Consider the following 16397-nt stretch of genomic DNA (forward strand, 5'->3'; position numbering starts at 1 on the left):
AAAAAAATTTAAAGTGAAAGCAGATCAGAACTGGTAATTAAGGGGGGCCTGGGTGATTCAGTTGGTTGAGTGTCCCAACTCTTGGTTTTGACTCTGGTTGTGATTTTAGAGTTTTGGAGTTGAGCTTGTGTCAGGCTCCATGCTAAGCTGGAATCTGTTTGAGATTCTCTGTGTCCTCTCTCTGCGCCTCCCTGTGTACGCGTGCACGCGTACACACACACACACACACACACACACATATGTGCATGCCTTCTCTCCCTCTCTCTCAAGTAAATAAACTAAATCTTTTAAAAACTGGTAATTAAATGTAAGAAAGTCCATTAATTAATTAATTTAAATTCAATTAATTAACATGATGTATTACTGGTTTCAGAGGTCTACCTCTAGGTCAATGATTCATCAGTCTTATACAATGCCCAGTGCTCATTATATCACTGCCCTTCTTTATTTTTTTTTAAAGATTTTACTTATTTATTTGACAGAGAGAGACACAGTGAGAGAGGGAACACAGGCAGGGAGAGGGAGAAGCAGGCTTCCCACCAAGCAGGGAGCCTGATGGCAGGGCTCGATCCCAGGACCCTGGGATCATGACCGGAGCCGAAGGCAGACACTTAAGAATTGAGTCACCCAAATGTCCCTCACTGCCATTCTTTTTCTTTTTTTTTTTTAAACCTTTTTTTTTTTTAAGATTTTATTTTTTTGACAGAGAGAGATCACAAGTAGGCAGAGAGGCAGGCAGAGAGAGAGAGAAGGAAGCAGGCTCCCTGCTGAGTAGAGAGCCCGATGCGGGACTCGATCCCAGGACCCTGAGATCATGACCTGAGCCCTAGGCAGAGGCTTAACCCACTGAGCCACCCAGGTGCCCCCTCACTGCCATTCTTAATGTCCATCATCCAGTTACCCCATCCCCTCCCCGCCTCCAGCAACCCTCAGTTTGTTTCCTGTGATTGTCTTATGGTTTGTCTCCCTCTCTGATTTTGTCGTTTTATTTTTTTCCTATCTTTCCTTATGATCCTGTTTTGTTTCTTAAATTCCACATATGAGTGAGATCATATGATGATTGTCTGTCTCTGACTTATTTTGCTTAGCATAACCCCATCTAATTTCATCCATGTCATTGCAAATGGCAAGATTTTACCTTTATTAATTGTGTTTTAGTTTTCCCTTCTTTTAGGTCTTTATGGATTTCATGTTTCTAGTTCCTTTTCCCAAAAGTTGACATTCGTTTCTTTCTTTCTTTCTTTTTTTTTTTTTAAAGATTTTATTTATTTCTTTGACAGAGAGCACACAGCAGGGGGAGCAGGAGAAGGAGGTAGAAGCAGGCTCTCCACTGAGCAGGGAGCCTGATGAGGACCTTGATCCTAGGACCCTGGGATCATGACCTGAGCTGAAGGCAGACGCTTCAGAGCCACCCACGCGCCCTTGCCATTAGTTTCTATATAATAAAGGGAGGAACAGTTTGGTCTGGAGATAGGTATTGTGTTACTATAGCATATGATATTATTTGTTTTTAAACAGTGACATTCCCTCAGTGTGCATGTGTATAAAAATGAGATCCAAGAATATAGCCTGGCCTCTTACTTGCCAACACTACTTTCCACTCCCAGCTTCCTTCCTTACACAAGGTTATCTCCAGTGCTGCCTTTGAATTTAAGAATAACATTCATTGATGGGAGTTGAGGTATTTTGGACTTGAAAAAAATCCTTCCCCTACTTGGCCTGTTCTTTTATAAGCAAGGAGATTGGAGGGCATGAACAGGATACTTACTTATCTTGGCCTCCAGTGTCTCTCCTGTCCCCTTTTCACCACATTCAAGAACACAGTCCAGACTGTTTTTCACATTATTTCTCAGGGCGTATCCTTGATCTGAAGACTGGAACAGTGAAAAAGGAAGGTCAACAGTCATCCATGAGGATGTGTATGGGCTCAAGGAGATCATTTATTTGCCGTATGAGGTGAGTGTCAGGCTGAGGACTGTGATTTGACATAAGAAAAATTAAGAGCAGGGTGTTTGATTTCTGGTTAGGGGAGTTAACTTTTTTTTTTTTTTTAAGATTTTATTTATTTATTTGACAGAGATCACAAGCAGGCAGAGAGACAGGCAGAGAGAGAGAGGTAGAAGCAGGCTCCCTGCTGAACAGAGAGCCGATGTGGGGCTTGATCCCAGGACCCTGGGATCATGACCTGCGCTGAAAGCAGAAGCTTTAACCCACTGAGCCACCCAGGCACCCCGGGAATTAATCTTTTAAATTCGAGCTCTAGTTGGATTAAATTTAACTGTCAAGACCCACATGAATTATAACAGAATAAAGTGTTTGATAAGGGAACTAAAGTTTAACGAACTCCTCCTGTGCCACGTATTATGAGAGACTTGCTATCATCACATTTCCCATATCTGTTCTTTGGGGTTGAGTTCATGATTACTATTCTGCTGTTAAAAAAAGATTCAAAATTAACTTCCCAGGATTACATAGGTAATGTCTGGTTTAGGATTTTATTTTAATCCAGAGTAGTTGGATTCCAAAACTGGCATTTTTTCCCAGTATATCACAAGACAGCATCCACCTACTCAGAACATTTCTGCATTTTTCTTTTTTTCACAGTGTTGATACTTTCTTATCTTTCGCTTAGTATTTAGTGTTTATAATTATAAATTATACTTTTTTAGTATTCTGAAGAAAGTATGGTGGCACATTCTACACAGGCAGAAAAGATACCTCTTAAAGTCACAAAATAAGTTCAGGTTGTACAGTGGAAATTGCCTACATTGCACTGAGAGGATGCTTATTAGAAATGATGAATAAGACATTAAGAAAGGTTTCCTGAGAGAGTTACAGAATTTAATATTATATGGCTTACTGATTTAGAGTAACTTCTGAACCTGGACTACTACCTACTATCTTCTGAGACCTTGAGCTGATTACATGACTACTTTGTGTTGTGATTTTGTCTAATATTGGGAATTGTGAACCTCACAAAGTTTTTAAAAGCATGAGGTAAATATTTGTATTTGTAAATAAAGCTTTATAGGAACATAGCAATATGCATTTGTTTATGTGTTGTCTATGACTGTTTTCATTCTCTGAGGGCTCATTGCAACGGATTGTATGACCCACAAAAGCTGAAATATTTAGCATCTGGTCCTTTACACAAAAAGTATACTGACCACAATGTAGAGAATGTCTGCATTTGAAGATTATGTGGAATATTTTGAATTTCAAATTCTGGACAGTTTTAGAAATACAAGTTTTAGAAATATCAAGCCTGACTTCTTTATCCTTCTGTATCTAATCCAGAGCCCCTTTTTCTGGCTGTTAATGGATAGAAAGTTCTTTAATAGCACAGCTTAATTGCTTTTAATCTCTCTGTTCTTTGAAACAGGTGTGGCAGTAGCTCAGTGGACCCAGTCTCCATGAATAGATTGAGCTTTGTGAGGAACAGATGCAGGTGAGGTCCTGAACAATGAAAAACCAAAGGGATGGCCAAGTACCTATAGAGATCATCACTTTTTCAGCCATCTTACTGTAGTACTTCCTTCAACAGCCCTCACCTTCATCCTTCACTTTCCAGTTACCTTTTTTTTTTTTTTTTTGGCAATATTTTCCTAAACTTTTACAGCTTCCTTTGCTCATCTTGTTTGAAGAAGTTGCCCCACCACTTTACCAACTTTCTTTCTGCTACAGTACCTTTCTGTTTCTTTACTTTGGCAAGGGTCAGAAATATGGTAGTCACTTTTGGGTGGGAGAGGTCAAAAAGTGACCAGTTTTCTAAACATCCAAGAGCCTAAAGTTAAAGGTACTGAGCCAGCATTGCCTTTTAAATGTTACTGGGTAGGGTTTTCTCCTCACACATATACTTCTTCTAGGAATGGACTTGGCTCTGTGAAGGATGGGGAACCTCACTTTGTGGTGGTCCACTGCACAGGCTACATCAAGGCCTGGCCCCCAGCAGGTAGGAAAGTTGGATTTCTCCCGTGGTGCAGCAGGTTTGTCACAGAGTCTGAGTTAGCTAACATTTATCATGTACCTGGTATGCAAAATGTACGGTGGTATAAACTGTAAGAAAATAACAAAGAAAAAGCAGGCTCCTGCCCCTCCTGTATATTCCAGCTGGGGAGATGGATTACTCAGACTTGAAAATGATTCAGTGTTGGTGGTATCACAGAATGCAATTTTTCAACATGCGGATTTATAATAATATATACTGAATACCAATTTTCTAAGTTTTTGTTGCAAAGAAACAGTTGGCATTGAGTGCAGTTAACTTGGGAAAGCTTTTTTTTTTTTTAAGATTTTATCCATTTATTTGACAGACAAAGATCACAAGAAGGCAGAGAAGCAGGCAGAGAGAGAGGGGGGAAGCAGGCTCCCTGCCAAGCAGAGAGCCCGATGCGGGGCTCGATCTCAGGACCCTGAGATCATGACCTGAGCTGAAGGCAGAGGCTTTAACCACTGAGCCACCCAGGCGCCCCGGGAAAGCTTTTTAAAGTAGAAGCATGACTTTGAAGGAGAAGAGGGAAATGACTTAATAGTAGTAACTTATAAGTGGGATATGCTCTTTAAAGGCCTTAAATCAAGATGTGAGCACATTAGCTTAGCTAGAACTTGAAGTCAAATAGAAAATGTGAGAAGGGTGGTTGGGTGCAGGAATCAGCCTTTTAAACTGGTTTGTCAGAATTTCCAGATCTTAGCAACTTTATTACTTTGCTGCTAGATGGGCGTAATGGGGAAATGGGATTGTAGGGAGAGGAAAACTAAGAGAGAAGGAGGCAAGGTTCTATATTTGGGGGAGAAATTAAACTTTGTATTCAAAAAAACCTGGGTTTGATTCTGGCATTGTTACTAATGGTATAACCTAGGGTAAGACATTTGACCTGTATAAAAAGAACCCTTCAGTTTTCTCATCTATAATTTGGAGGTTATATGTCCCACATAGAGTTACTTTGAGGATTAGAGTTAATGTAAGAAAAGCACTTAGTCCAGTGCCTAGCATATATATGCACTCAATAAATGGTAATTAAATGTAATTCAGAAAAATTAATTTTAAGTGTAGTGACATTTGAGCCTTTTAGTTTATATACTGTATAAACCATACATTTGCCATATTATACATGGTCTTTTATACTTCTTTATTGCTCTCAAATAATATTTTTCTTGGTAAAAAGACGATATATATGCAAAAGACTAGAGAGAAAATGCAGCCTTCTTCCCTTTCTACATAAAACATTGAAACTTTGGCTTCTCTCTTTTCCAAAAGACATAAGTAACTAGCTTTTGATGTTGGTTTAATTTCATTTTTGGTTGTTTGCTTATTTTAAAACACAAGTTGGGCGAGACATCTGTTGCCTGCCTATGGTATAGTCCTAGAATAAATGACTGTCTCCATATGTTTGGTTTGACCAGTGCAGTTTTTTAGAATACTTTGAGTGGGACTTGTACTCTATAGTTTATTATAATTAATAAGGGTAAAATATATGAATTAATATATGTAAAAATACTTTGAACAGTATCTGGCATATATGGTTAAGTTCTGTGCAGTTGTTTATCCTTATTATCATTCAGCACTCTGTTATTTTATACCTAGTCTCTTCATACCTACATGTATTTTAAATCTTTTTCTATGTGAATTGAAGGCAGTTGAGTTTGAGATCCCTCTTAAACCTTTTAATTTCACCTTCCTGAAGGTGTCTCCCTCCCAGATGATGATCCAGAGGCAGGCCAGGGGAGCAAATTTTGCCTAGTGGCCATTGGCAGACTGCAGGCAAGTATGAATTTTCCACATCTATATCATCTACTTTCTTTTCTTCCTTTCTTTTTAAAAATCTTCTTAAAAAAAAAAAAATCTTCTTATACATTTTTAAAAATTTTAATTCCAGTGTAGTTAACATATGGTGTCATATTGATTTATTAGGTTATTAGTTATATGAGGTGTACAATATAGTGATTTAGCAATTCTTTTTATTTATTTATTTATTTATTTTTAAGGGAGAGATGTGGGGTGAAAGGGCAGAGGGAGAGAGAGAATCTTAAGCTGGGTGCTCCACACCCAGCACGGAGCCCAGTGTGGGGCTTGATCTCACATCCTAGATGATGACCTGAGCTGAAATTAAGAGACGCTTAACCAACTGAGCCATCCAGGTGCCCGTTGATTCAAGATGACTACACATTACTCAGTGCTCATCAGAAGTGTACTCTTAGGTGGGGGGTTAATCAGATGAGTGATGGGTGTTAAGGAGGGCACTTGTGATGAGCCCCGGGTGTCATATGTAAGTGATGAATCACTAAATTCAACACCTGAAACTAATACTATACTGTATGTTAACTAACTGGAATTCAAATAAAAACTTGCAAAGTTAAAGATGTACTCAACTTCCTTCACCTATTTCAACTACCCCAGACCCACTTCCCCTCTGGTAATTATCAGTTTGTTCTCTATAGTTAAGAGTCTGTTTTTTTGGTTTGTATTTTTTTTTAATTTTATTTTTTTTAGATTTTATTTATTTATTTGACAGAGAGAGATCACAAATAGATAGAGAGGCAGGCAGAGAGAGAGAGAGGGAAGCAGGCTCCCTGCTGAGCAGAGAGCCCGATGCGGGACTCGATCCCAGGACCCTGAGATCATGACCTGAGCCGATGGCAGCGGCTTAACCGACTGAGCCACCCAGGCGCCCTGGTTTGTATTTTTTATCTTAGTTTTGTTTCTTGAAGTCCACATATATGTGAAAAGGCATTTGTCTTTCTCTGAGTGGCTTATTTCGCTTAGAATTATATCCTCCAGGGGCACCTGGGTGGCTCAGTGGGTTAAGCCGCTGCCTTCGGCTCAGGTCATGATCTCAGGGTCCTGGGATCGAGTCCCGCGTCGGGCTCTCTGCTCAGCAGGGAGCCTGCTTCCCCCCCGCCTCTCTCTGCCTGCCTCTCTGTCTACTTGTGATCTCTCTCTGTCAAATAAATAAATAAAATCTTTAAAAAAAAAAAAAAAAAAAAAGAATTATATCCTCCAGATCCATCCATATTGCAAGTGGCAAGATTTCATTCTTATGTTTGAGTAATACTCCATTATATATATGTATATATACACACATCTTTATTCATCTGTTGGTGGACACAGTTTGGCTGTTGTACCTAATGCTGCAGTAAACATAGTGTACTTATCTTTTCAAATTAGTATTTTTGTTTTTTTCTTCTGTAATTCCAGTAGTGGAATTACACGATCATTTTTTGAGGAACTTCATACTGTTTTTACAGTGGCTGCATCAGTTTGCATTCCCACCAGCAGTGCATGAGAATTCCTTTTTCTCCACACCTTGGGCAACACTTCTTTCTTCTGTTGTTTTTTTGTTTTTTTTTTTAAGATTTTATCTATTTGAGATAGTGAGCAAGAGAGAGAATACAAGCAGGGGCAGAGGGAGAAGGAGAAGCAAACTCCCCGTGGAACAGGGAGTCCAATGCAGGGCGCAGTCCCAGGATCCTGGGTCCATGACCTGAGCCGAAGGCAGATGCCCAGTGACTAAGCCACCCAGGCACCCTGTGTTTTTAATTTTAGTTACTGAGTTTTTTGTTTTTTTTTAAATCTCTGATTGGTTCTTTTATGTTTTTCTGTCTCTGTTCAGGGTCTCACGAGGTCCTTCATTCATTCTCTTCTCAAGTCCTCTGTACTTTAAAGTCTACATCAGGCGTATTACTTATCTCTGTTTTGTTTCTGTCTCTTGCTCTGATTTTGTCCTGTTATTTCATTTGGAACATATTCCTCTGTGTCCTCATTTTGTCTGACTCTTTGTTTCTTTGTGTTAGGAAATTCAAGTACATCTCCTGCTCTTGAGAGTAGTGACCTATAGTGCCACATCCCCTGTTCATCAGAATGTAGTGCTCCAGGGGTGTCTCATATGTGTGTTATGTGTGCCCTGCTATTGTGGCTGAGCAGCTTTTGCCTTTAGTCCATTCGTCTGTAATGGCTCTCTTTGTCTATTGTGGGCAGGGTTTGGTCCTTGTATTGGATCATTGTAGTGGGCCAGTCTTGGGCTGCTATGGGCTTAAGTTGAGTCAGACCAGGCATTTTCCAGATATGAGTAGCACTGAATGCGTAGGGGTGGGGTGCATGATGTTAGCAAAGTTTGCAGGGGTCTGCTATGGGAGGAGACCTGGTGTTGCAGCCTGGCTAGCGGGGGTATGCCCACAGGTGTATGCATGAGTGGGACATGCTGTTAGCAAGTGAAGTACTGAGTGTTGGTATCACACTGGCTCCTGCAGATGTCAGTGTGTTTGTGCTAAGAGGGAGTGGGGGAGGGGAGGGAAATGGCAGTAGCCACTGGAGGAATTTTCCAGTGACCCTTGCCTCTCCAGCACATGCTCTGAAATTAGTAAACAAATCTCCCTCCTGTATACCCTGGGCCTTTTTCAGAGTGCTACTTCTATGCTGTATCTCCATGGGGCTGTTTGTTGTGCTCTTTCTTTAAGGGTGAGGACTTGGTTTCCTCTTGCCCTCCCAACTTTCCCATGAGCCTGCTGATACTTAGTGTTCCAGGTTTTAAGCCCTACTGTTGGTAAGCAGTTCTTGAAATTCAGCCCCTCTGGTTTCAAACCAAATGTTATTGGGATTTGTCTCTTCCCCGTGGGGTCTCCATGATGTGACAGTCGGTTTCTCTCCCTTCTCTGTGCCCACTGAGTTCTTCTTTCCTGTGGACAGTCCATGGGTCCTTTTAGTGTATCCATTTATTCTTCCTGCTCTTCAGTGTAGCCTCTTCTCTGCATTTAGCTGTGGAGAGTTTGTTCTCTAAGTCTTTGGTTCCTTTTCTGGGTTATTTACACTGATGCAGCTGTTTCTGGTTGTATCTATGGGACGAGGTAAATTTAGGGTTTACCTACTCTACCATCCTCCCTGGAAGTCCCATATCATTCCTTTTCAGTGAGAAGAACTCTCCTTCAGGACTTGTTCATGTTATTTTTCTTTTACTCTCTAAATACAATTGAACTCCATGAAACTCCAGATTTTGGGAAGAACATAGCATTTATAGTTTGCTTCTCTTCTTGGATAGCAGAAGCTGAAAAGGATAAAAGAGGGAGGGAGATCTTTCCTCCTTATCTTTCATACTGTGAACTCCATAGTGCTGAATTTTCTCTTTCTAATTAATTTATTCTGCTTCTACACAGAAGAAGAGAGATCTGTTTTTTAAAGATTTTGTTTATTATCAGAGAGAAAGGGAGAGAGAGAGCACAAGCAGGGGGAGCAGCAGGCAGAGAAAGAAGCAAGTTCTCTGCCAGGAGCCTGCTGTGGGACTCAGTCCCAGGAACCTGGGATCGCGACCCAAGCCAAAGACAGATGCTTAACTGATTGAGTTACCCAGGCATTGCAGGAGAAGGGAGATCTTTTTATTTTATTTATTTATTTATAATAATTTGTTGCATTTTTTTTTTAAGATTTTATTTATTTATTTGACACAGAGAGATCACAGGTAGGCAGAGAGAGAGAGGAGGAAGCAGGCTCCCTGCGCAGCAGAGAGCCCGATGCAGGACTCGATCCCAGGACCCTGAGATCATGACCTGAGCCAAAGGCAGAGGCTTAACCCACTGAGCCACCCAGGCGCCCCTTTTTATTTTATTGTTATATGACGAGAAAAGTGGAATTATTTTATTCTTTTCATAAAATTAGATAAGTTTCTTGGTTACTGGGGACTAATTTTCTAATCAAACACAGCCTAGCTAAATGAAAGTAGGTGAGTTTTGGGTTGAATGAATTTTAATCTTTTCACAAAGTTGGTAAAGGATACATATGTGGGAGTGGAACTAGCCCTCTTACCCTCTCTGATTGTGATTGTCATTTTTTTCCTGTTTGGATGAGATATGGAAGCTCAGAAATTCCTAAAATTGGAAGTGTCGTGTCTATATATATGACCATGAGGAGATGGGAAATGTATCTGTAAAGAATGGTATCGGGGCACCTGGGTGGCTCACATGGTTAAGCTTCTGATTTCAGCTCAGGCCATGATCCCAGGGTCCTAGGATCAAGTTCTGCATCAGGCTCCCTGCTTGGCAAGGAGCCTGCTTCTCCCTCTCCCTCTGCTGCACCTCCTGCTTGTGTGCTCTCTTTGTCAAATAAATAAAAATCTTTAAAAAAGGGGCACCTGGTTGGTTCAGTGGGTTAAAGCCTCTGCCTTTGGCTCAGGTCATGATCCCAGGATCCTGGGATCGAGCCCGGCATCTGGCTTGCTGCTCAGCAGGGAGCCTGCTTTCCCCCACCCCCTGACCCCCGCCTGCCTCTCTGCCTACTAGTGACCTCTCTTTCTCTCTCTCTCTCTGTCAAATAAATAAAAAATATCTTTAGGGGCAGCTGGGTGGCTCAGTGGGTTAAGCCTCTGCCTTCAGCTCAGGTCATGATCTCAGAGTCCTGGGATCGAGCCCCACATCAGGCTCTCTGCTCAGCGGGGAGCCCGCTTTCTCCTCTCTCTCTGCCTGCCTCTCTGCTTACTCGTGATCTCTCTCTGTCAAATAAATAAATAAAATTTAAAAAAAAAAAGTTTAAAAAAAAATCTTTAAAAAAATTTTTTAAAAATCTTAAAAAAAAAAGAATGGTGTCATTTTATCTTGTTTTTATCTCTTTACTTTCAGGTAACTAGTTCTCCCAACTGTACAGATATGAGTAATGTTTGTCAACCAACAGAGTTCATCTCTCGGCACAACATTGAGGGAATCTTCACTTTTGTGGATCACCGCTGTGTGGCTACTGTTGGCTACCAACCACAGGTGAAGAGCTGGAGCTGTTAAACCATTGATACTGAAGCCTGTTTTCCCTTGGTTTTGTTGAGATTATTCAATCATGTATTCCAGAAGAGCCAAAACATATCAGGCCCAGATCAGAAAAAGAGATGAACCTATTCTACCTGTAGCTTAATTTATTCTCAGGTTTCTACCAATGTTATTCATCCAATCTAGAAAAATACGGCTGCTCTCACATGGGAACAGTGGGCATGAATATGTATTTATTTTTTGTTGTTGATATTAATACAGATAATAATGCAGGAGAGTTCATTTTAATTCATTGTAATGGTATGGCCATTGTTAAATAATTTATGTAATCACTTAGGTACATAGTAACCCACAAAATATGCAAGTTTGTCACTGGTTATTATGATTTTATTGAGATTTCTCTTTCAGCAGAGCAGGTAGCTATACCAGAGTTGAGCAATAAATCATTATAGAACCCTTCAGAGCTGCATGACCTGGAGAGACTTCTGGTTATGGCTCTGTGAAAAAGTTGGCAAAAAAGAGGTCTTGAAAAAGAACAAAGTTGGAGGATTTACAGGACTTGATTAAACACCTGTTGTAAAGCTTTTGTCATCAAGGTAGTGTGATGTCTGTATAGGGATAGATATACAGATCAATAGAACAGAATATAGTCTCTTTTCACATTTATGGTCAACTGATTTTCAACAAAGATGTCAGGACAATTCAGTGGAGAAAAGATTCCTTCCAACAATGGTGATGGAAAAGTTGGTTATTTCCCCACACACAAAGGACATAGACTCTTACTTATACCATAGACAGAGATCAACTCAAAAACGTAAATGCAGAAGAGCTAAAGTTATAAAACAAAGTTTTATATATATATATATATAGAGAGAGAGAGAGACAAAGTTTTCTTCTATGACACCAGAAGCATGGTTCACAAAAGAAAAAACTCGTAAGTTGGATTTCGTGAGAATTAAAATTTACCCTCTTAACAGGACATCATTAAGAAAGTGAGAATATCATCCACAAACTGACAGGACATCATTAAGAAAGTGAGAATATCATCCACAAACTGGGGAAAAATGTTGCAAATCATATACCTGAAAAAGGATTTGTATCCAGAATATACAAAAGAACGCTTACAACTGATTAAGTTAAACAGACAAAAAGATAAGATAAAATAAAAAGATAAGATAAAAAGGGCACAAGATCTGAATAGACATTTCACCAAAGAAGAAACATGAATGGCATATAAAAAGATACTCAGCATGGGGCGCCTGGCTGGCTCAGTTGATGGAACATGTGACCCTTGATCTTGGGGTTGTAGGTTCAAACCCATGTTGGTTGTAGAGATTATTTAAAATCTTAAAAAAAAAAAAAAAGATGCTTGTCATCATCAGTTAGTAGAAAAGTGCAAATTAAAACCACAATGAGATACCATTGTATGCCCACTAGAATGCGCACAGTGAGATACCACTATATGTCCACTATTATCAAAAAGTGTTGTAAGGGGGCGCCTGGGTGGCTCAGTGGATTAAGCCGCTGCCTTCGGCTCAGGTCATGATCTCAGGGTCCTGGGATTGAGCCCCGCGTCGGGCTCTCTGCTCCGTGGGGAGCCTGCTTCCTCCTCTCTCTCTGCCTGCCTCTCTGCCTACTTGTGATCTCTCTCTGTCAAATAAATAAATAAAATCTTTAAAAAAAAAAAAAAAGTGTTGTAAGAATGGGGAGAAATTGCAACTGTTAGACATTGTTGGCAGACCTGTAAGATGGTATAGCCACTTCAGAAAAACATTTTGGAAAAATGGAAAAAGAGTTTTGTAAAAAGTTAAATGTATGCATAATCCTATAACCTAGCAGTTCTACGCCTAAGCATTTACTCAAGGGAAATGAAACCTGTGTTCACATAAAGATTTATGTACAAGTGTTCATAGTTGTATTATTCACGGAAACCCCAAAGTGGGAAAATTGGAAATGTCCATTAACTAGTGAATGGACACAACTGTGAAATACCCATGTTAGAATACTGCTGAGTAATAAAAAGGAATATACTATTACTATGTGCAACAACATAGATGAGCTCCAAAAATCTTAAGTTACATGTAAGAAATCAGACCCAGTAGACTACATACTATATGATTCCATATGACATTTCTAGAAAGACAACACTAAAGCAGAAGGGAGGTCTCTGGTTGACTAGGAGGTTGGGAGCAGATGTTGATTACAAACAGGCAAAAGAGAACTTTGGGAGCAGTGGACATGTTCTGAAACTGGATTTGTGGTAAATAATGTATAAATATAATGTATAAATATGTTAGAGGCCATCACATTGTAGATTTAGAATGAGTGAATTTATGTGTACATTAGACATCAAATGTGTAAAAATGCAGCTAAAATAAATATATAATGTTCTGAAAAACAGAAATGTTCTAGCGGCCATTTGCTTAGCAGATTCTATATTCTTTTGTTTCTGTCTTTTTTTCCCTCCCCCGCAACGCTTACTATAACCCTAGGCTAAACACAGGAGACATAAAATCTAAGTTGTTTGCTGATAGGCCAGGAGAGTTAGATAATCATAGAAGTGTCCATCTTACTCTTCTTTTTTCACTTCTAGGAACTCTTAGGAAAGAATATTGTAGAATTCTGTCATCCTGAAGACCAGCAACTTCTAAGAGATAGCTTTCAACAGGTAACTTTTTCCCATGGTTTGGATCTAAATAATATTTTAATCTAATAACTTATTATATTAATTCCTCAAACATTTATTGACCACTGATTGAGACTGTGACAGGCATCATAATCTTATGTCATTTAAAACAAAACCTGTATTTTTAAGGATCAGAAAAGGACTAGTGTTTTGAAACTATGGATAATATCCAAGGTATTTTGGCTTTGGCTACTCACTGTCCTGTATCCAACTAGCTGTATCCAAGAGACTCTTTAAAGTGCTTAAAATATTCTAGGCCTCACTGAACTGTGGGTGGTGGTAGAAATAATCATTTCATGGTTCTTTTTTTTTTTTTTTTTTAAAGATTTTATTTGACAGAGAGACATCGAGAGAGGGAACACAAGCAGGGGGAATGGGAGAGGGAGAAGCAGGCTTCCCACTGAGCAAGGAGCCTGACAACAGGGCTGGATCCCAGGACCTGGGATCATGATGTGAGCTGAAGGCAGACGCTTAACAACTCAGCCACACAGGCGCCCCTCATGATTCTTTTATAGATCATTAAGAGTTAACTCTAAACAAATAAGATTTTTATTTATTAAATGTCTGAATTTTAAACAGATTCTTGGGCTGGTGGCTCATATCCATTAGCTCATTCAGCTTTAGTACTAGTCTTATTCCCAGTGGCTTTTCCAGAACTAATACCTTCACTGTGAAGCTCCATGAATTTTCCTAGTTCAAATTTGGGCTTCTTCAGCAGCCCAAATCATGCAGTGGACAAACAAATTGGCAAGCTTTTTCTGTGTCTTTTCTGATGCTATCTGGAATCAGCTTATTGACCGCTTCTTTCAAGTCATTTGTCTTCACCTCTCAGGTCATGATTTCCATCATCATTTTCCAAATTCAGCAAACCTGTTGGTATTGAGCATAGGAGGTCTTCTGAATCTGATTGTTGCCTTTTTAGTAAAACCAACACAAAATAGGGGTGTCTGGGTGGTTTATTTGGTTAAGCGCCCGACTCTTGATTTCAGCTCAGGTCATGATCTCAGGGTAGTGAGATCAAGCCCCAGATTGGGCTTCTCGCTCAGCTGGGAGTCTCCTTGAGATTCTCTCTCTCCCTCTGCTGCTCTCCATCCCTGCCACCCAGCATGCATGCATGCATGCACTCTGTCTCTCAAATAAATAAATCTTTAAAAAAAATTCCGTTAAAACTAACACAAAATGGCAAAGCAAGTAACCATTGGTAGTCTTAACATTACCATGAGTTTCAGTCATTGTTTGCCATTTTTTGACCATGGAGCACATTTTGTCACAGGTAAGATCCATGCCATGGAAATTACACAGTTTTTGCCCTGAACATCCTCAGTAATTAGATTGAGTTTTCTAAGTGCAGCTTCATCATTCTGCAGATCAGCAAGGCTCACTTCAGAAACACTATCCTAAGGCCATCCGATGTGATTTTGGTTCATTGAGTTCTCATGATTAGTGTTTTTCAAATATTTTCTTATATTGAACAAGTTGATGCTTTCACATCGTGCCTGTTTTTCTTAGAAAATGGATCAATCACTTTCTTCTTGGCTTCCTTTTTGCTACCTTTTGTTGGGTGCTTGTTCTTGCCATCCTGCATGGCACTGCTCTGGAAGCCAAAAGGCAAGAGTTAATAATTGTAAATTCTTTTTTTTTTTTTTTTTTTAATAAATCTTCCTAAGAAACTCAGAAAATAGTCAACTTAAGTACAAGAAAGCAAAACCTTGGAGAGGAAATTACTGAAGACAGAAACAAAAAGAAAGGAGAAATGAACCAAAACTATTTCTACCATTGGCATAATCATACTTCCATTCATGTTCCTCGTACAGTGTAAGACAACCATGGTGCATATATTTATATATATACACACACCTCCCCCTACAGGAGGCCAGACACAAACCATCTGCCCAGGCACTCACTCGGAGGCAGGGGCATTCCAGTGCACACAAGTTGCCCCTGCAGCGCAAGCTGGCTTTAGGCACCTAAGTATTCCCCCTGAGGGAGTGCCCCATTCCTGGAGCTATTGTAATACCAGGTCGATGCGTGGCGTGGATGGGGAGCAATCTCCTATTCCATCTCCCTGCTCCAAAAATCCATTTAATATATTGTCCTCAGATAGAGGACATGTCATATATTAAACTGATAGGAGCAGATACTACACTTGATCTTAGCCAAAAGGCCAAAAATAAACTGACTCTGTTATTTTCAGGCACCAGATTCTGAAAATAAGTGGTGAATTTAATTTCGGTTTGGCTTTAGGAAGCAGTTCTTTGTATTAGACTGATTTCCCTCTTTGAGCCTCAATAGTGTTCTTATACAATAGGTATAATAACAATACTTAAATTCAGAGGGTTATTGGGAAGATTAAGATAATGCATTTAAAGCAAATAACCCAACGTCTGGAGAAAATCAGATTATGGCAGTAAGATGTCTGTCTCCTGGGACTTCAGCATTACCAGTTCCGTGCACTTAGCTGCAGCTCACAGAAGAATCACATTTTGTGTTTGTGTAGGCTCAGAAAAACCGTTCTGAAAAACTATTCAGACTTCTGTTGAATCCATTCAGAAGTAAGGACATGGACCTTCAGCAGTGGGAGAAGATATTATACAGTGTATTTTAAATTCTTGAAATTCCTAATCTTACAACTTCTGGTCACAGAAAATGTTTATTGCAAAACAGCTTTAATGACTCCTGTATACTCTACATAATCTTGAGGTCATTATTTTGACATTAGTTGCTGTTATGATTTTAGGGTACTTAGATAAAGGTGCTTTTTAGTGGAGGGTCTCCAACTCCTTACTTAGCTGCTGATTTCCTGATTTTGGTATTTCTTAACTCTAGTTGGATTTATATTTCTTTTTCAGTAATAAATTTAGTTATTTCCAACAAAGCTTGTTTTCCTTTTTTCTCCATTTTGGTTACTGCAGTGCTGTGTCACACTTGATTTGTGAAAAGTGTGTGTGTGTATTTGTGTGTGTGTGTGTGT

General features: G+C 39.6%; 1 protein-coding gene, 1 non-coding gene and 1 pseudogene across 4 annotated transcripts in view; 1 reads left to right on the top strand and 2 right to left on the bottom strand.

Moving 5' to 3' along the window:
• The window catches only part of ARNT (aryl hydrocarbon receptor nuclear translocator), a 76151-nt gene that overhangs the window by 50194 nt on the left and 9560 nt on the right, over nt 1–16397 (top strand). For all 3 annotated transcript variants that reach the window (XM_045999480.1, XM_045999460.1, XM_045999471.1), the window contains 6 exons: nt 1854–1956; nt 3383–3448; nt 3867–3952; nt 5685–5761; nt 10603–10737; nt 13334–13408. In XM_045999480.1, coding sequence (XP_045855436.1) covers nt 1854–1956; nt 3383–3448; nt 3867–3952; nt 5685–5761; nt 10603–10737; nt 13334–13408 — 542 coding nt within the window. The remainder of the gene's footprint in view (nt 1–1853; nt 1957–3382; nt 3449–3866; nt 3953–5684; nt 5762–10602; nt 10738–13333; nt 13409–16397) is intronic.
• Nucleotides 13998–15011, bottom strand: LOC123938264 (annotated as a pseudogene).
• LOC123927651 lies at nt 15410–15602 on the bottom strand. Its single transcript, XR_006815501.1, has one exon. It is a non-coding gene; the product is annotated as a U2 spliceosomal RNA (small nuclear RNA).

The sequence above is a fragment of the Meles meles genome, chromosome 1, assembly GCF_922984935.1.
Source record: "Meles meles chromosome 1, mMelMel3.1 paternal haplotype, whole genome shotgun sequence".
Lineage (NCBI taxonomy): Eukaryota > Metazoa > Chordata > Mammalia > Carnivora > Mustelidae > Meles > Meles meles.